We start from the raw sequence: 20,329 nt of genomic DNA, 5'->3' as shown, positions 1-20,329 counted from the left end.
GGCAATATTTGTTGCCTCAAATTACACCTTGCTGGCCCATAGTGTGAAATAAAAAGCAGTCCAGAGAATTACACGTGCATCAGTAACCAAATTAGGTTTGGTGTGATTGTCATCTATTTAGTTTTAAACTCTTTGCAAATTTGCAGTGAGTAAGCATGGAGGAAAACAAGCCAGAAATGCTCTTCAGAATGTCTGTACACAGCCAAAAATAGTTTAAATTACAGGTAAAAACTAAAGTGACAGCAGTATAACTGCACGAGAGCAGTTTCTTCTGTCATCTTGTAAGTTATCTCCCTGACTTTTCAGTATACATCCCTGGTATAATAATGCACTTATGAATGGCCTACTATGTATTACACAGTCATAAATGTATAAATAATAGACTATTGTTATGGATCGTGACAATGTACATATTGCACAGGATGAGCTCTCTGCTGACTCAAAATATGTACAGAATCTGGTGTACTCTCCCTGGCAAGCTCAATAAAACCTCGAGACAAAGCTGAGCTAAAACCCCTTAAGATTTGTTACATTGCAATTGCTGAATGTTCTGCCTCATTTCAGAAGGAGGGATTGCAGTTTATCACTCCTTATTTGTTCTGACTGCTGAAAAGTGCAGCTCAATCATATCCTCGTGAGACCAGTCCTGCCGATGGCTTGATGGGTGAAAAGAAGCCACACAAAATTCAAACTTTGACCTTGCTATGAATAACAAGTCTTTGTTGAAGCTGGCCAGCACAAACTTCTGTGCCATGCAACCATTTCAAATGAGGACACTAACACTTCCTGCAGAGGAAAAGCTGGACAGAAGAGGGGTACCTAGGATGCCAGAATTTCTTTCCTGGTACTTCTGAAATTGTTTTTGATGCTATTTATGGGAAAACTCAGCCTTATGGCCCAAACCAAGAAAGGAGTATGCCTAAATCTCTTTCATCCTATTTAGGCCATTTTTTAAGTACCTTCTGAAAGCGAGCCCACTGATAAGACCCGTACAAATGTCTGCAGGAACTTTTTGATCCGAGGCTGATGACTTAAGATAACATTAACCTAAAAGAAGCCTGCTCTGAAGCCAGTTTATACTATAAACTACCCACTGTAGTATATTTTGCATTCTCCTGTGAAGCGGCTGGTATTGGGATCTTGCAGGCTGTTGCCTTAAGAGGACACTTGTGATTTCAAAGATTTTAGATACAGATAGAAATCCTTCTCTTTCCCTTCTCTCAAAATCCTAATCCTTCCTCTACCAGATAAATAGCATCTTAATAGGCCAAAGCATGTTGCTCCTAGATTTAAGTGTACTGTTTTTTCAGCTCTGCTTTGTCTTTATGACAGATGGCACCTTAGGAATGAAGGAAAAGGAAGCAAAGCATGCAGTGGAGGCTGAATTTCAGCATCTTTTGATTTCATCATTACCTTCTTAAGAAAGCTGCTTACTGCAGAATCTCACCAGGGCTGACAGAAAAGCTCACCAGGGACAGCAAGCCACCACTGTGTAAATGACCAGCACAAAATCTCAGTATAAAAGGGAAAGCCCTTTTCCAAGGTCTTCTGAAGGGAATTTAAGTGACACAAACACTTTAGGCTGCGTCTGTGCACAAGGGTGGATTTCAGTAACCTAAATAAAGGAACCCCCCCCCCAACTTTCTAAGTCCTTCAGGTTTGGTTGGAAAAGGCTTATTTCATCCCTGCTTAAAACAAACTGCTCCCACTCTTTGTTTATAACTTTGCTGTCTTTTGATGTGCAAACATTATCTGTAACTGATGTGAAATTCAGAATTTTCTTCTGACATGGATCAGTGTCAATCAGTCTTTGCCTCCACGGTATGCCCAACACAACACTTAACACAGTGCTCAAATAGAGGAGAGGAATAGTTTGATGCTGCCTGCAGAGGCAATGCTAGACTCTTACTTCCAGCTGGTGGTGGTACGCTTTATGGAAGGTGCTGAGAATTTGGGGGTTGTGAGTGAGGGGGTGTCAACACGTGCTCCTGAACAAGCCTGCCAATGCTTTGCAAAAATAGTAGTGAAAAAACCCCCAGCATCCTGAATGCTCGACTTTTACACAGTGCTCGTTGTTTCTAATGCGGTGCAGAAGGCAGTGAAAGTTACTGGTGTTATCAGAGCTCCGTTCAAGGTGGGAAAACCTACCCGAGCTACTGACTAAACAGACTCCCTGCTGTGCAAGAGCTTCAATCTGTATTTTAATATTTTTTTTCCCCTCAAATCACTCTCTTTGTATTTACTAGTTGTATAAATGGAATTTTTGCATGACTGTGGCTGTATGAGAGATATGCTAGAACAGCTGTTTGTGTGATCCACCAAACATATTATGACTATTTTTCCACTGTCAATAAACACAAGAAAGAGACATTCTCCAACACTTAGAAAGGCCATGGGTTTTCCTTGCTCATGTAGCTTTGACTACTCTTGTAGTAAGGTTTCTCTCCAGTTAAAACCTCCAGTTGGTCCATGTGTGAGAGGGAGGATTGGGGGGTCCGTAAGCTGCCAAACACCTGTATCTCCTAGTTCTTCGCAGGAACAAAACCCCAAGTATGGAATCTGTGTGAAGAGAGATGGAAATAAAGGCAATGATCAGGGATCAAGCAGTGCAAGGAAGGTGGTCCCCTAAAGGCTGAGGTCCTGCTGTGCTACTGAAGCATTTCACTGTCTTCTTTCTCCTTCCCTCTCCTCAAAGTCCATTTTCAAAAGATGATTACAGGACTCAGGTGTGACAGGCAGACTTTGTGTACCTTTGTACGTGCAAAACACTGGGAAAACAGTTTATACACTTGTAACGTTGTTTAAATAGGGGCCAATTCAAACCAAAGATGTCCTGTAGTCTGACATGGTCCAAAACCCTGAAGTTCAGCACAGCTATGGAGCAGAAACATGGATGCTACTCTGGCTCGGGTGTCCTCAGGTCAAGCATCAGCTATGAATATCCCCGAGAGTGTCTGCAAGGCTGGCAGTGGACAATGCCAACTCTGCCACCCTTAGCCAGGGTGGGAGTAAAGCAATGAAGGCAGAAGACCACATTGTATTTTTCAGGCCTTTTCCCTGACCATTAAAAGCTTTTCAGAGTGAAATGGGAAAGGGAAGTGTCGTAGGGCAGAAGTGCCCTGTTCACTGTGGTTAGGGTGTTTTCGGCACTGGAGGGCACTGTGGGAGTCTCTGTACAGCCCCAGTATCTACAAGTGTAAAGCAGTCACTGCAAACCCAGTTGTAGGTGGGCATCTGATCCCATGTATCTGTTACAGAAGTGACACATTAAGATAAGCCTCTTAAACCAATCTGCTTTACTCTCCTGATTTCTGAAATGGATGAAACTCAGTAACAGGCGGAATGATTAGATGAGAGGAACAAAGCGTCCTCTGCCTGGTTAAGCAGATTGCAAATTTCTTTGCTCTTTGTAAAGCCAGCGAGCTGTGCTCCTTGCTGGTAATTACCTTTCGGACCATCTGTACAAAGTCCTTGGAGTTCTGCGGCGAAAGCCCTTGGAGCTGGCAGGTACAAGCCTCCAGGGAGGATGCGTGTGCCACTATCAGGATGTTATTTCCTGAAATAAAGGGAGAAACGCAGGCTGAGGAGGGGAATGAAGCCAGCTTTAGGGACTCGTGCCCAAGATCAAGCTAACCATTTAAAATGTTCACCACTTATCCGTTTATCATGTAACAACACATTAAACTACTTGTATATGGGGGAAAAAGCTTGGTTTAGTAACGTATTTAGAGCATCTCTCACTTTCCAGGATAATGGTTAACTCAGTGCTACTCAGTTTTAAAATGGCTTTCTGAAGAAAAGAAGTCCAGCGAGACTGCAGCTGCCTTGTGAAGCAAATGCTTTTCTCCTACCCAAAAATCAATTCTGATTAAATGAAGTACTTTAATTTCAGTTGCTAGTTTTCCACAAGTTTAGATAGCTTTAGATTTCCATTTCCAAGATTGAGGTTTGTGGGCAAACTATTAAAATAAAAGCTTAGAATGTAGAGAAGGATAAGTGAAATGAAATTAGTGAAATCACCAGAACTTGGAAACATCCTATTTCTATATTGTGAATGAAAAATAAAAGCTGGAGATTTTTTCATTTCAATATTGTGTTTGGAGAAATGTTCTACAGTCTTCATGGTAATATATTTCAGAAGAGTAGCTCAGATAGGGGATGGAAGATGCCCCATCTGACGCTGGTAACAGCAGAGGGCAAATGGATTATTTATTCTATTGAGAAACAGACAGCTTGCATTGGGTATGGTTGCCTAAAATACTTCTGCTACTTAAGTTTATGGACCTGTCTTGTAAGCTGAGCATATCTGAACTCACAGTTCTGATACATACAGGAGTTTCCAATGTCTCTGGGAGAGGGGATGAGAGATTCAGGTATGGGGATTCATCTCCTTGAAGAGGATAAGACTGGTCAGGAATATCGGCATTCACATCCCAGAAAGCCTGTCTTGTTTTTCATCCCCTCCGTAGCACTTACCTTTGCCTTTACATTCACTGATGATTTCTTTCGTTACTTGGTAGCTTCTGCTTATGTATGTGTCATAAGATTCGGAAACCATTAACTTGCTGACAGGAATATGAGGTCTGTGAGCAGAAAAACAAATACAGAAAACTGGGAGAAGTGATAAAGTTTTAAGTGCAAGTTATGATTAATTGGAAAGTATCTGTTTCTTTAACTCTTCTAATTCCCCAAATCTCCGGAGCTGCGTCTTGTGTCAGGACCACTCTGATGATTTTTAAACTTCAAGACCACGATGTTTACCGTACCTGCATTAAGATATTTCGGTTAGCTGGGAAAAACGGTAACTCCTTTCTCTAATGTGGACCAGTTAGTGGAGGCAGCACATGACAGGCTGATTATACTCATGTTACTTTTGCAATGGCAGGCAGCAATAACGATGCCACTTTGTGTTTACTTAGGCATATGCCCTTTGATCAGCAGGATTCAGAGCTCACCCATCCACCCAAAGTTAGTGAGTGGCAGGAGAACAAAATCTGTAGCCAGCAGGAAGGGACAGTGGGACAAGGACGGTGTCGATGCAGCTGCCTGCGGACGGATGGGTCGGCTCTGCTGGCTGCGAGCTGCGTGGTCACAGCAGCGTGAAGAGCCACCGCCCAAGCCGTCCTTGCCAGACGGAGGTCTGCACTGTGCCACCACAGCTTCCAGCTCAGAGGGTGGGCTGACAACATCTGTGTCTGCCTGAGGAGACTGGGCAGCTACAGGGAGAAGTGTGGAGCGTAGAGAAGGCAGATGCTGGCTGTCTTCACTGCTCATGCTTCGATGGTGAAGGGCAGAGACAAACTGCTGCTTTGGCCATCTGTAAAGCTGCATCACTGGGAAATGCCTGGAATTAGCCGGCCTCCTCCTGGGCCAGGGCGTTTCAGTGAATTGCCTGGCGGGACTCTGGCCAATTGTATCAGCTGGAGTAGGTTGATGTGCACAGAGGAGCAAGGGATGGGAAGCAGAAGGCTGTATTTTCATGCTGTGGTGCAAGGAAAAGACCTAACTTTTCGCTCCATCCAGTAATCTGATACATCTACAGGAATTATCCTTGTGAGAGGAGACAGAGAGCACCAAGAGGGCTGTCTCCCAGTCCCCCATGTAACCAGCTGACCACACAAGAGCAGGCTCTTTTCTTGTGCCGAGAATATTTGTTATGGTCTTCCCAGAAGGCATGTGTTTTCTGAAGCAGAGGCTCTCCTGTGGTCCAGCTGCTCTGCTGAGTGTTAGCCATGTGATACCCTTTCAGGGATAAATACAGTGTAAGAACTTCTATTTAGATACCTTCAGAGTGCTGGAATTTTAGCTGCAGACCAAAAGGACACAACACAAGTAATTTATGGTATAATTAGGTATGAAAAAATCAGGTTTTCTTTTCTTTAAGTTTTCCTTCTTTTTAATGTTTCAGCTGCTTATTCCACTTGAGTGTTCTTAAACACATGGGTGCACTGGGACACTGGGAAGCACCAGCGTTTCTGGTGATACCATAAACCACAAAAGCCCAGCCACAAAATGTTTGTCACCAAGCCCATGTTGGTGGAACTCCTGTGTATATATATGTGTATGTATTATAAACATTTTGTTTTTATCTAAGATTGCTCAGCTGGTGATCAGGCTTACACTAAGATAGAAAGTGCAAGTCTTTGCAAGAAGTCATAGCAATACAGATATTTCAGCAGTGAGGTGCAGTGGAGGGCTGGAACTGTGTGACCTTTCTAGAGTTTTGTTCTTTGTGGGAGCTCTTTGAGTCTGGCTTGTATAAATGAATCATAAATTTGAGAGTAGGAAGCCCGAACAGATCATCTTGTCTATTCTTTGCCACATGACTATTTCTGCTGGGTTTTATTTAGCCTTTCTCTCTGCAGCTTACAGTAAAAAGCATTTGTGTGTTAGGCTGGAGGGCACCATGGCTGTGATGCTTCACTGGAGAGTCAGATGAGAGAGTCTTGAGTTTCCCTCCAGACTCAGGTTGCTCCCAGCAGCTCCACGGTGTTTGCTGGCAATGATATTGGGAACGCAGAGGTATGGCCGAGTGGCTGGATAAAAGGAAAGCAGCAGAGACTGGCAGCAAGGGCACGAGTTTGGGGTATGGAGCCTAAGCAGGCACCAGGACTGGTCTGTGTAGCTGCAGGGGTGGCTGGCAAAAATGCCGAGCTCTGGGAAGGTCAGCTCTGCGCTTTTGGAGCGGCTCTGTCAGAGCCCCTGAAAGCCGAGCGAATTATCTTTGTGTTTCCCTTTTCTGCAAAGCAGGAGGAAAGATCAGTGGTGCTTATCCATTTGCCATTCAAATGTTTTTTAACCACACATTTACTTTGTTTGCTTTCACCAGCTGTTTTTGGGTTGAATACCATGAAAACCTGAGTCAGAAAGCTGCAATTTTTTCACTAGAAACATATTAGATGTAACTGCTGAGAAGTGATAAATGCTTAGGGTTTAGCTCTTTGATAGAAAACCTCTGAATTTTGATGTGACAGGAGACCCTGAATTCCTGACAGATGTAAACATGTTCCTCAGGGTGATGCAAAATTTACAGTTAAGATCCATCACCATGCTAATCATAATAAGAGAGACAGACAAGCTTTTTCCTCTGGGGAAGGGAAGGGCAGGTGTGAACGAGCCCATGATTCGGTTCAGTCTAAGAACATTATGGTCAGGGAACTGAGTCAGCAAAACTAGTTCTGTTAGCTGAGCCCAAACTTTTGCAATGGCAGGCATGTTACTTTTATGTTACATAGTTTTAGGAAAAGGGTTAAAATAAACAAAAATACTTAGAGGGTTTCCTGGGCACCTGAAAGATGCACAGGATGGAAGAAGTAATGGAAAGAGGACCTCCATGATCAGCAATATAGCTGGACCTTGCCAGTGATCTGGGAAATTTGGTTTATAATAAGACATCCTCAGGTCACGCTCAACAAAGGAGCCTCAAGCCTGCTCTAACTTTATTCTGGGAGCCTCAGCAGCTCTTTCAGTCATTGCTTAAATTTAAAAACTCAGCAGAGTGTTACCCTTCAAAAACAGAGCCAAAAAGCAATGCAAGACCCTCTCACCCCCCGCTTCTGCTACCTGTAGGTTGTATCAACGCTTAGAGTAGCTGCAGCTAAATCCACAGGGGGTATCCAGGCAGGTAGTGTGTTCCCAGAGACCCACTTAGTCCATTCAAACAAGCCTGGCTCTATTCGAATTTTCAGGTTGTTCTCTTGTTGCATACCTGGAAGAGGGAGATAAGAGACCAGATATCAATGAAAGTGCTGGGGAGGAAGGCAGGAAGACTTTGCAGCTTTAATACTTCAGTTTGATTGTAAATTATTTTTTCTAAGGAGTCAGTTAATTAAAAGTAGGTATGAAAGAGGAAGTATTTAATGTATGTATTTGGCATATGATATGCCAGGGAATGTAAACCTCTGGCCAGCAGCTATACGCAATATAGTGAACCTAGGTGTGTATTTTAGAGCTGGTTTTGGACTTTTTCCAATGCCCGGGCATCTCATGCGTCTATCACTATTTCCCTTCCCAGTTTCTGCAGTAAACTATTCTTACTGGGGTTAGCAAGTTTCTCGGTGGTGGCAATTGCTGTGGGAGCATGCAGCGATGAGCAGCTGCAGGCAAGGGCACAGGGCACGCTGAGCTGGATGTGTCCACCCACCCCGAACACGCATCTGGCAAGGCGGGCAGTAAACCCAACCCTGACCGGCAGCTGGTGTTAGGGCCAGCACGCCGCCCGCCTGAGCACTGGTCACACCACGCAATTAGAAAAGGGCTCCTTATGGACAGTGTTGCGCTAACATAAAGTATACTCCCATGGAAATAATCCTCACCCCAAATTATCATTTACTTGCATCTCCCATGCCAGGCTCCCTTTTATCTGGTTGGCAGTTTTTCTGGTTTTCCCCAGCAAGTGAGGAGAATGCAGCCTTTCTTGCTCGTTGGGTTCTTACCTTTCAGTATATTGTGTGCTGTCTGTACACACCGTAGGGATGGAGAGCTGTAGATGTAGTCTACAATGGTATTAGTTTCTAGCAAGGCTTCACCTGCAAGCAAGTTTCAACACCCGTGAATAAAACCAGAGAAATGGCATTGTAACAGCAATAGCAGCATGCAGGGTGTCTGCCACCCAGCAAGGCGCTAAAGCAGCTTCCCAGCTGCACTGCTTGTGTTTTGGGAAATATCATACTTTATTTCAGCAGCGTGCTGGGCACTGTGATGTGCACAGCTGCGGAACTGGGTTACATTTTTCTGTGTGTGTTGTCTCACATCTAGGTACTTAACCAGGTATGCAAAGAAATCACAGCAGCTTTTGCTCAGTTTCTGCTTCTCTTAGATTTAGCCAAAAAGCAAACAGTGTGCTGAGAAAAATTGTAGAGAGCCTGAATTTAATTTCATCTAATTTATAAGCTGTAAATCAGCGTGATTCAACTTAACTCAAACCCAACTTAATTCAATTGGCTCAATTCTTCACTAGTATAAATTACCATTTCATTACACAGGTGGAAGTTCACTGAAAATGAGATAAGAATCAACTCTACTATTAGGGTTATTAATATTCTTGCAAAGCCTAAGGGAACCGAATGAGAACAGGAATCTGCTCAGCATTGCACAGACTTGTAATAAGAAAGAGTTATATTTTTGCTATATTTGAAGAGGCAGGACAAAGAAGTGGGAGCAAGAAGGGTTATTAACCTTGACTTTGTATGTTTAATGATGGCTGTAACCATGTCAAACCAATCTATAAATCTCTGGAGAGAAGTGGGGTAATTTAGAAGGAGCGGCACATCTAACAGCCCTCCGTCACGGGGAAGCTGCTCATTTGCTTTGGTCGTCAGAGGAATTACGGCTCCAGCAATCGTCAAGGTCGAGTCTGTGCCGCTGCAGCGGGGAGCGGTTGCCTGCAGATGGCTGGCACGCCGCAGCTGCGCTGGCAGGTTGATGGCGTCTGGGTCACGTATGCAGTTGCGTACTCGGACCCATTTAATGATATCAGCAGAGTGTGCTGTGATTGCTCCCAGATTCACCTTCTGTTATGTGCATATTGCAAACCCTGATGCCATGTGGCCGGGAGTCTGAGCATCCTGCTGTTCTACAGTGATTTATTTTTGTTTAAAAAGCAAGTATAATTTTAGCTGCCCTAGTTTGAATGTGACCAACTCAAAGTACTCGAAAGGATATGAATCTGAGAAAATGCTAACTACTGCTCTCTGAAGCTCATGTCTTTAAGAGGCTGGGCTCCCCTAATCACAAGGCTCAATATGTGCTCTTCGACTAGCAAATAATTTTCTGTCTATACACAACCGACTCAGAAGTCAGGGACAAGGACTGGGGGGTGGGAGAACACCGAAAATAATTTAGACTGTGTTTTTGCCGCAAAACCATACAGCCATACAGGCTGATAAAAGTATATTGGTGTAGCAAACTGCAGGCTAAAATTTAAGATTGTCAAAGTCAAGGAAAAAGCATATTTTGCATGAGGTGATTGTCACACTGCTGCATTTCTCACCAACAATGATAATAACAGCGTCTTCCAGTGTGGCACGTTTACAGGGTGGTAGTGAACACTCTGCAACCGCACTGCTGATGGCTCTGATTTCATACCATGTCCTACATTTTGTGCTTTGTCTTTTCTTCAGCTGCGGCAGCTGAAGGAGACAAGGTTTCCTTTGAAAGAGGCGGCTTGCTGGGGAAGGTGAAGGGACTTTGCAAAGGTTCTTGAAATGTATAAATCCTGTTAGTTCAGGGCACCCAATTCATTTTTTTCTGCCTTGCACTTTCTCTTTCTCTGGCTGGGTGTGTGGGAGGAAGATAACAAAGCTTCCTGGGCAAGCTCTTGTCTGCTGAGGACAACTTACCAACCAGCCTTGCCTGCGTACAGCCCAGCACGGTGATTGGTGCGTCTTTCTCATAATCCCTGAAACCGCCGCTTCTTTGAGGTAAACTGTGAGGCATATTCAGGTTACTACGCATGTACCTTCCTGTGAGGGAAAGGTTAGAAGCAGTTGCTGGAATTATTTGATCAGAGAGAGAGGCAGAGAGCATCACGCCTGTTTCTACCCTCTTTCACCACAACGTCTGCATCCTTGCACCTAGACCTGGCTGTGGAGCACTTTTTCCTGTGTAAAACTATCAGGAATCTGAAAAAATCAAGTTAAGCAGCTGTATCAGTTCAAAACCAGCAGAGAATGTTGCTAATGTTTTTCAAGTTATCTTTAGGACAGATTTCCCCAAAGGAAAATAATTTCTGTCCCACAACAAAGTAACCTCAAATGCTACACTTTTATGGGAGGCTAAAAAGTCAGAGCTCTTCGCATGTAATTTAGAAAGAAGATAGTTGTAAAATCATCGTTGTTTCCAGTAATTCTGACTACAAGATATTGGCATTTTTTGAATTAAAAAAAGACTTTTTGGACAAATTTCTGATCAGCTCTAATGCCAACAGAGCCTGAAGTTGTAGTCTCTTGAATAGTCTGAAACTCAAGTATGTTACTGGGTTGCGAACTCCAGCTTATGCCCCAAAAGGCGCTCTGAACTGTACCTGTAGTGGTGTTACTTTCATTCAGGACTGAGAGCCAGCTGTGCAAAAGATTTTCCTGATGATAGTAGATGTTTGCACTGGACACTGACGACTAACATCGTGCCTTCTTTTCCAAACGAAAATGCTCTTTGGTGACATTACTTTAACGTAATCTTTCCTGCAATAGTTTCCCAAACATTAGCGAATGTAGTATTTGCTCCCTGGCTTGTGTTTCTGCTTCTGACCTCAGCCCTGCCATCACAGAGCTCTGCACTGAGGTACTCTGCCACTTCTAACGGCTCAAAGCAACACTTTGTGCTAGGAAACCACAGCTTCCATCTCAGCTTTGCCCCAGGCAGTTCCTACTCTCCTTCCTTCATCTAAACTTAGAGCCTGAGAGACCCATGGGAGCTGACTCACCTTTGGCATCAAAACACTGTGACAACCAGTACTTCCCAAAAACGACATCCATCCTTTCCCCATGTCTGCAGACAAAGAGGCAGCGTTTCTGAGGCCCTGGCTGGCTGGTTATTCTCAGGGGCTGGAAGAAAAATTACAGGATGTTTGACCTTCATCAAAGTGCAAGGGCTTTTCTGAGATCTGGTTTACTAACGGGAGTCAGGACCAGGCACCTCTTGCTTTACCTTAGTGCAAATACGGGTACAGGAAACTCTTCTGAAGTTGGTAAATTTATGCTGATATAAAACTACTAAAGTGAGCAGAGGGTGGGGCCCCGCCGCCCTATGTTAAGAGCAGGTTTGGGGACAGTGATGTTTTCTGTGCCTGTGGTTAACTGTGTCATTCAAAGGCTTGTAGAGAACTTTAACTTGTAACTTTTGATGCAGACAATGAAAGGAGACCAGAGGGTAAGTTGGTGGGGAAAACCTAGTTGCTGTAAACTTGCCACTAAAACTGTGTGTGATTTATGCATGTGTGTGCGTCCCTACCTGCACGTTCTGGCAGATGATAGTGAGTGGCCCCGCATCCCCGGGTCCTTGGTCTTCCTGCTGTCTTCTTTCCAGAGCTCCGTCAGTGAAGGCTTGAAGTGACATGGAAGATGTAGTATTCAGAATTGAGTAGGACCTGCCAAAAATAGGAAGATGTTGGCTTTGGGAATACTTTGGACTTTGTGTGCTCAGGCTGCAGCAAGGACATTTCTGTAGTCTTGAGGAACTGCTGGTAACTACTGTTGTCCTGTTATTACATTATTATTTGTATTTTACTGCTGCCTAGAGAGCACCTTGCTAGGTGATACACACACATGAAGAGACGAATACCATCTCAACAGGCTTTCTGTCTCTTTAGAAACAGTTTCACAGAGCCACGGTTCCCCAACTTTGGTCTGTGAGGCTCTGTCAGCCTTCAAATATTCTTGTGGAAAATGCCAAGACCTTCCTTACAGCCACAGGATGCTCACTAACATCATCTGGGGACCAGATGCACATCACTTACCATGGTCTTGTGGACCAAAGTTTGGAACCTCACAGCTACAGGGAGTTTTCATTCACCTTTGCAGCATAAGCTATTGCTTCAGTAGAAAGCTGGAGCACAGCCCTGCCTCTCATGCCGGGCAGTTTTCAGGGTTCCTGCACACAAAATAGCTTGTGTCCTCTGGTAGGGACATGGCATACTCAGTCTGGGCTGTTGTTTCTACATTTTTCAGTGCTGTCTATTCTATTTCCCATCTACAGTGGAATTTATTCTCACCAGTGCTTCCTGTTAAGTGTAGCCAAAGGGATATAATTGATCCCATTCTCCCTCAAGGGCCTTATCTAATGATGGTCCCTGTGAATAAAGCTCTCATGCCCAGATATTCAACGACTTTGACCAAAACCCTTGGGAGCAAACTCTTGACAGGCAATTACAGAAGGTGAAGTGACCCTCTGCTGATTCGGTTACATTGTATGGGTTACGTTTGCTTAGTCATTAGAAAAAACATTGTCAGATAATATACATGGTCATTTACTTTGACAGAAATAGTTGCTGTTGCTTGCACTTTTCAGTGCCTTAAATATGTCAGAAGTTGCTTCCTGACTAGCACCTAGTTAGGATAAAATCTCAGAGGGGTTTCATAGCTGTTAAAATAACACCAAGTGCCTCTACCAATAGAACAAAAATAGGTCATCTGCATTTTTGTAAAGAACTGATCTTCTGCGAGATCATATGATTTGCACCAGTTTAAAGGAGGAAAAAATACCACACTGTTGGTCCTGACGTCGGTTCCGTATCTAGTGGAATTAGGGTGCGAGGTTGAGACTGAGGTACTGGCTTATTCAGTCAGGTGAAGATGCCATGCAGAGAAGCACTGGCAGGCAAGGGGAGCAGGAGGTGGGAACCAGCCGGGCAGGGGACAGCACTGTTGATCCCCACCCAACAGCGTGAGGCAGCAGCCTTGCAGCAGCCACCAAAGGCATGGCCCTCTGGCAGCAGATAGCCTCTCCAGCCTCCTGCTCTTATTCTTTCAGACCTGACCTTCTAGGTTTACAGGTTCTTCTAACTGTATTTATTTTATTCATGGTGAGTTCCCAATAAGGGCTGGGCTTGCTGCAAGGAACTGTTCCTCCCATTGCCTAAATGCAGGTAGAGCATCACGGGTCAGGCCAGCAAATACCTCTGAGTTAGGCGTGGTATGAGTCTGAGGTGCAACAAGGGTGGTGGATCTTGAAGAGGAGTTATATGTAGATAGGAGAGCTTTGTGGATAATCTGAGGGAAATATTACCGGGTGTTGTGGTGAGAAATCACGCCTAACCCTCCTCCTCACAAGATATGCATGTGATATATCGCAGGCAGAAGTACACTTGGACCACACTTTGAGCTGGCAGGATGAGGCCAACTCCGATCCAAAAGCTGCCTGAGTGCATTAGTGTGTGCCAAGCCCAGGGTGGCTAAGCCCTGAGCAGGGAGCATGAACAGACATTTATCACTGTATTAAGTGGTCAGCTTGGAGTGCGGGTGTAGCTAGCACAGATACATCCTCACTGACCCAAAAACTTGAATATCTCAATATAAGAAGAATCTGGATTTCTTAGCTAGGACCCATCTCTATTGCTGTACTAAGTGGATCTTGGGCCTGAGCTCTCTGTCTTTATTTCTGTGTTGCAGCTTCCAGCCCCTCATCCCATCTCAGCCCTTTCCTGCTTTGCCCAAATGACAGTCTTTTAAGGTTGCTGGCCTGGAGAATACTAAGGATTTGTTTGGTTACCCCTCTTCCCTTTACCCCCAGGAGCTACTACACAATTTCTGAGACTTTCTTTCTCTCTAAGCCCTTATTAAAAGGCCATGAATGCTTTGCTGTCTATTTATAGATGCTAGGATTCGCTGCAAATGATGATGAGGCAAAGACATACTATCTTGCTGTGTCTGGAGGAGAGCCACCAGCCTGTCTGCAGTGGTATCTCCTTGATGTTGCTGGAAAACAGAAACCGCTCAAACTATTTCAGCTTAGTCATGCTCTAAGCATAGGTCATTGTTTGTAAGCTTTTCCCAAAGGCTTGTGGTTCCTCTGCTTGGCAAAGAGAGACTGAAGGCAGACAACAACACCTACTGTCTTCTGGATGATGCCTTGCCTTCACTGCTCTGTCAGTGATACTGCTGCATCCCTGGAGGCAATGTCCTCCCAGTCAGGAAAGGTCTTGAAGAATGGAGATACTGCAGCAGAGGATGGAGAAAGGGTCTCTGTCATGGCACAAAGCACTGGTCCTCAGCTCTGTGTAGGAAAAGACTCCTCTGCTGCATCGCTCGTCATTATCTAGAGGAGAGGGATCCCTGGGGAAAATGAACCAGCCACTGTTGCAGAACGGGAGGAAGACAGTTGAAAAAATACTACTGAGGCACAAATATAGCTTGAAAAATTAGAGCTGTTTTTCCTCCCCCTGGTACTTATGCCAAGTCTGACTTCTCAGGCTTATTAAAGGGGCATGGGCATCTTACAAGGAGCTGAAATAATCTGTTGTGTAGTATCTAATGTGCTTCTATCCGTTTTGGGACAGAGGAGGTGACTGTTTCTGGCTTTGCTGGTAATGGAAAAGCAGTGCAGGGAACCATCACAAATCTTAGCTCTTGCGTGGTGCTGGGTCCACAGATACAAAGACAGCACACTTACTTCTGCTGTATGTCCCTACATGCATATGCAGAGCGCCCCACGGTCTTGAATGCTTGGGGTTTGTGCCTTTTGTGGGGCAAGCAAATTCTTGTACCTTCGCTGGGCTTCATACTTCCTCTGGGCTCCATGTGCCAAGGGTGGAGAGTTTCTTCTTTTGACTTTATAGGTCACTAATTTTCAGGCACAAAAGACAACTTAGAAAATACCTGGCAAGTAGTTTTCTGAGGAGCTTTCAAGGTGGAGATATGTATATATATCTTTAATTCTGGATCTGTAGTTTAGATTAATCCCAAGTAGTTTCAGCCCACCAGTAGCTTCTGCTGCTACCAGGAGAGGATTTTCACCTTGGTACCATACAGGGGGAAAAGTATTTTAACATAGCTATGGCCAGGTCCTCTCCTAGGCTCACTCAGAACAGATCTCCTGACATTGACACGAACCCAACCACTTCGTCCCCTAAGGAGAGTCCAGAGGCTGTTTCAGAGAGGTTATTCTTCACTCTCATATCCTTACTGAGGGGATGGCAAGAATGGGTTACACAGGCTTAGGATCTGTGTTGTGTTGTGTAGGATGCCTAAGTAATTTATCTTCAATTATTTCCCAACCTATAGCACTGATCAGAGATCAAATCTTTCTCCTTGCTGTTACCAGCAGGTCCAGTCCTTGGCATGAGAAGATATCATGCAGAGATGTGCCACAGCCAGCGAAGAAATGTAGTTTAGATATATGGAAAATCCTTGGGGTTTGCAGATTAAAAATGATACCACTCCTATTTTTAGTAGACAGGGAAAGGATTCAGACCTTGAGTCTCTCAAGACACAACCTGGTTTCCTGGGCAGTAACTCTCCCTTGAAGGCAAAGCCTCTTCTCCCCTATTAAATAGATCAAGCTTGTCTTCTTAGTGTGGCAGCCTATTGGTCTGCAGCTGAGGTACAGACCTTACCATAAGGCAGGGACATCTTTTTCTTGTATGTTTGTACAGTGCTAGCCAGAAAGGTCTGTGGGCTGGGCACAGCTCTTCAGGCACTATTTGGAAATAAAGCCCAAGTCCTGCAAAGGCCACAATTCCGCTTCTGCCTCACTTGAGCAGTGCAACAGGGAAACCTTTTTCACGTGAAATGTGCAGGAGCTAGCAATCTAATTTTGCTGTGTTAAAGATTTGATCAAATAACCCAGAAGAGCACTTTGCCTATCGTATCTCTTGCGTGGTACAGCCAGGGTGCTGCAACCCAGAGTGAGCTGTATTTTTGCAATGATCTCAATGATGCATGATTTTCACTTGAAGAATGCAGTCTCTTGTGACTAGGAGGGAAAGCTCCATGGTTGTTATTTCTTTCTTTTTCATCCTCTGCAGGGATGAAACAGGATGGGCCTGTGTACACAGCAGCAGCACAAACCAGCCCCCAGGATCACAGCATCCCTCACCACCAGCAGCCTCGGTTCCAACACCACGAGCTGGGTCCCATCTCCTGCATCGCGGCAGTTCTCCCGCAGTTCTGGTGAGTACTGCCATGCTTTCTTTCATGTCTATGATTCTGTGATTCTTTGTCTTTGAAATGAAGGTATCCATGTGCCGTTCTTCTCTTACCACAAGGATCCCACCATGAATACCATGGCCTAGACAGCAGTGGGGCTTAGGTTGTCCTTAGCTTGCTATATTGGTTTGACCACATGACATTCTGTAACCTAATATTCCCAGTGGGAAGCCATTGTGTAAAATGAGACTGGTTCCGGATATGTCCTAATGTTTTTGATAAATGCTCCATATTGCATGCTCCAATTCATGATTTATAGTCAGCGAAGGGGCATTTCCTTTCTTGGCTTGTCTGGAGGCAGGGGTGCTGGAGTGACAAAACATTTGGCTTTCCTTTTAGTTGCTGCTGCAATAGTAATTTTTTCCCATGCTGCTCCCTAGGCCTCAAAACTCTTTCAGGCACTGTAAGAAAAAAAAGCAGAATCTACTACAGCAGGCTGCTGTAGCATATGTGGACCTGAGATCATTTCGGCTGGCAAATTTTAGGGGAAGAAAGGATGGTCTTGCTGAATTGCAGATTAGAGAATCTGGATTAAGTCCTGTCTTCGTATGAACACTCTGATTGACTTTGCCAATGTGTCTTGATTTTCATTTCCTTAAGCAATGGTTACTGGAGGTCTCTTCTTGCCTTGTAATGAAAGACGAGCTGGAGTTTGACAGTAACAGACTCAGTATCGATAGGTTTGTTCTGTTTGGCAAACATATGGATGAAAGCTCTTTATTAGTGGAGTCCATTTCTCAGAAAGCAGGCAAGAAAAGAATAGATGCTTGTGACAAGAGGGGTAAATGAGTGATCTCTTGCTGTGCTTGTCCCTACCTGATGGACTTATGGGTTGGGGAGGACTCAGGGCTAAGCCCGGGCTGGTTTACAGAAGGGCAGTGGTCAGTGGCAGTCACATCTGGAAGCCAGCCTGCAAGCTATGATTGCCCTATGCCTGCTCTCCGTCTGTCATTCACCACGTTGTGTGTGTTAAGCCTGAAAAGTCACAGGCAAAGCAAATGACTGATTGCCCTTTTTGCTCTTTTTGTTTCCTGCATTTTGCGTGATTTGAGGAGTTGTTGGATCAGTTTCTATTAAGTGCTGTGTTAAGTCAGTTCCTCTGGCTGTTCTGTGCTGACATGAATTACCGAATTCTTTCTCTTTCTGCTTAGACTCTCTCTCCACAGGTCATGTTTGCCCACTGAAATCTGAAATACTATCTGTGTTTCATCCTGTATCTCCATCCCTTCCCTTTGTAACTGATCTATTCACTGGTCTGACTGTAACCAACCTTCTGTACATTCACAGTGCTTAGCAGAGGGGCAGCAGGCAGGAACGTCCCTCTCCTGCCTCCTTGTCTTGTGCTCTTACGTACAAACTACTCCTTATGCTCCAGATTTGTCAAAGGTGTTTGGGTGCTTAGAGAAGCAAACAGCCTTGCAGGAATGCCCAGACCCACCCCTCAAGCACTAGATTTTTATCTCTGTTTAATTAATTTCCACCAAAATCATGAGGCATAAACTTATTCAAAAGGTGACGTCTGCATCCTCATTGAGGCCAATGGCAGGCAGGCAACTAACCGCTTCTGAAAATCTTGCTAAGTGTCTTAAGAAACATTGCTGACCCCAAGTCCTTTTCCCCAGGGAATTACACACAGAAGATCTCGCTTCCGAAATTAATGCTCAAATTTAAACCTTCCTGATCCTAGTCCCACCACAGAGGTGTCTACCCAGCAGCAGCTGTACAGTGGCCATCTGCTCTGGCTCCATTAACCAGCAGCAGTGATCCTAGGAGTAATAGTTGCTGTAACATTTTAGCTAAATAAATCACATTGTCCTCTAATCCCATGCACAGGCATAGCATCTGCTCTTCCTTTGCTTAGGAGATGGAGTTTTGTGTGCCAGTATATTTCCTCCAAGCGACCTTCTCAGCAGCCCTGGGAGACTCTTCATTTACCCAGGTGAAATCACATCTGCTGAGCCCCCTTTTTACAGCGATGGAGACTGGACTGAGCAGTTTTACGTACCCATGAAACACCCAGGTCCCACATTCATCCGCCTTCGTGATGTAATTTTCAGGCAGTAGCCCAGAACAGCCAGTTGCAAGGGAAATGCCATAAATCCAGCCCTCACTTGTACTGGTTTGTTCCACTGGGGACATAAAAATAAAATCCCCTGGGACCAGCTCCAGTTCATCATCATTCTGGGGGGTGTAAGGATAGATCACTTGCAGAGTCTGGGAGAGAAACAGAAGCACAAATGAATGAAAGGATTGTTGATGGAAGAGAACCTTTAGCAGAGTGGTGCAGAAGCACTCCCACACCAGACCTGTAACCTTAGCAAGGTGGGAACAGCTCTTCCTTGTAATGCATCACCTTGTGCTTTATCCAGGAAAGCTTTACCTTTGGAGAATTCCTGCCACTTCCCACTCCTTGCTGTTGGAAAGCTTTTCTAGTTGTTTACTCCTTCCCTCTTTGATTCCAGTCATATCTTTGGTAACTAGGGGGGAAAGGGGGTGATGATTTCTTACAGAGAGGAAAAACATGACTGGGTGCTTAAACCTAAGCGCCCTGTCAAAAATGGAACCGAATTCTTATTGGGACCTGGAAATTACACAGCTCCAGTGGTTAGTGACTGATCTGAAAAAGCAGTTCTCCTTGTTGCTGTTGCTTTTGAAGACAAGGCAGAGACACTGTCAGGGGGCTAACAGGTTTGACTCTGTGACGTGCTACTTTCAAAACTGTTCACAAGAACGCACAGGAAAACACAGGTGATGAGGAACACTGGGATGTGGCCACATTGTTTTCTTTGTATTTCATAACATGAACAGGATTAAGTTAAAAGGTGAGGGAAAGATCAGTGAGTCACCTTCTTTTCACTGGAGCATGAGGAATCTACACATATTAAATGTCTATCAGCAACTTTGCTTGGAAATGGCTACAGCAGTTCCCCGTTTAAAAGGAGAACTGAACGTGTTTTATTCTCCCTGGCCAAGCCTAACTTCTGCAACGGCATCACGCAAAGAAAAACCATAAGCTGCTGAGGAGCTCTGATCTCCTGACGGTGTCAGCCTGTTTGCTCACTAATCCTCCTAGACTATTTGTGGTATCTTCAAAGGAAGATGGAAACTAGTCACTGTCACCTGATACCACAAGGCCAAAACTTTCACACATGGCTGCCTGAAGTTAGATATGCAAAGATGTGAGCTGGTTTTCATCAGCAACTCCCTTTGCAATCAGTGATACGTTGACTACTTGCAGCTTCTAAAGGAGAAGATGATTGTTTGGGTAGGAAAGGGGGCTGTCAGGCATAGGAAGTATGGCCTCGGCATGGCCAGAGTGCCATGCACAAGACTTCAGCTCTCCAGAAGATTTGGCATCTGTTTACTCTGCAGTGTATTATGTGCTGGACTAAAAACTTCTTCCTCCTCTGCCACAGGTTTTGTGTGTCTGATTCTGTACAATGCACTTTGGTGGGACTAATCACCCCAACCTTCGGAGTCTAGTTAGCCGCCTAAGCCTGAGCAGGCACAGTCTGGAGGTTCCCTCCTCCAGAAGCTGATTCATCTCATCTTGAGGTTGTCATCTTAGATGGGTCAGATGACTCACTTTCTGGAGGTGCCTGTTTCACCGCACTGAGCTTCAGTGCAACAGGAGCCTCAGACTGGTGCAGACTCAAGAAGTCTACCTTGGGGTATTTGCAGGGAGGTGA

The 20,329-nt window shown here is 44.7% G+C and overlaps 1 protein-coding gene across 1 annotated transcript in view; it reads right to left on the bottom strand.

Annotated features, from left to right (window-relative positions):
* Positions 1-2,421: 2,421 nt before the first annotated feature.
* The window catches only part of UBASH3B (ubiquitin associated and SH3 domain containing B), a 70,649-nt gene continuing 52,741 nt past the window's right edge, over positions 2,422-20,329 (bottom strand). Inside the window, exons 6-14 of the mRNA XM_086476840.1 lie at positions 18,646-18,854; positions 11,950-12,085; positions 11,423-11,543; positions 10,341-10,463; positions 8,436-8,528; positions 7,564-7,708; positions 4,477-4,583; positions 3,447-3,556; positions 2,422-2,559 (exon numbers count right to left, since the gene is read on the bottom strand). Of these exons, the coding sequence (XP_086332966.1) occupies positions 2,422-2,559; positions 3,447-3,556; positions 4,477-4,583; positions 7,564-7,708; positions 8,436-8,528; positions 10,341-10,463; positions 11,423-11,543; positions 11,950-12,085; positions 18,646-18,854 (1,182 nt within the window). The remainder of the gene's footprint in view (positions 2,560-3,446; positions 3,557-4,476; positions 4,584-7,563; positions 7,709-8,435; positions 8,529-10,340; positions 10,464-11,422; positions 11,544-11,949; positions 12,086-18,645; positions 18,855-20,329) is intronic.

This window comes from Leptosomus discolor, chromosome 22 (genome assembly GCF_034619465.1).
Source record: "Leptosomus discolor isolate bLepDis1 chromosome 22, bLepDis1.hap2, whole genome shotgun sequence".
Taxonomy (NCBI): Eukaryota; Metazoa; Chordata; class Aves; order Leptosomiformes; family Leptosomidae; genus Leptosomus; species Leptosomus discolor.
The sequence above is the reverse complement of the archived record's forward strand: the minus strand, read 5'-3'. Positions and strand labels throughout refer to the sequence as shown.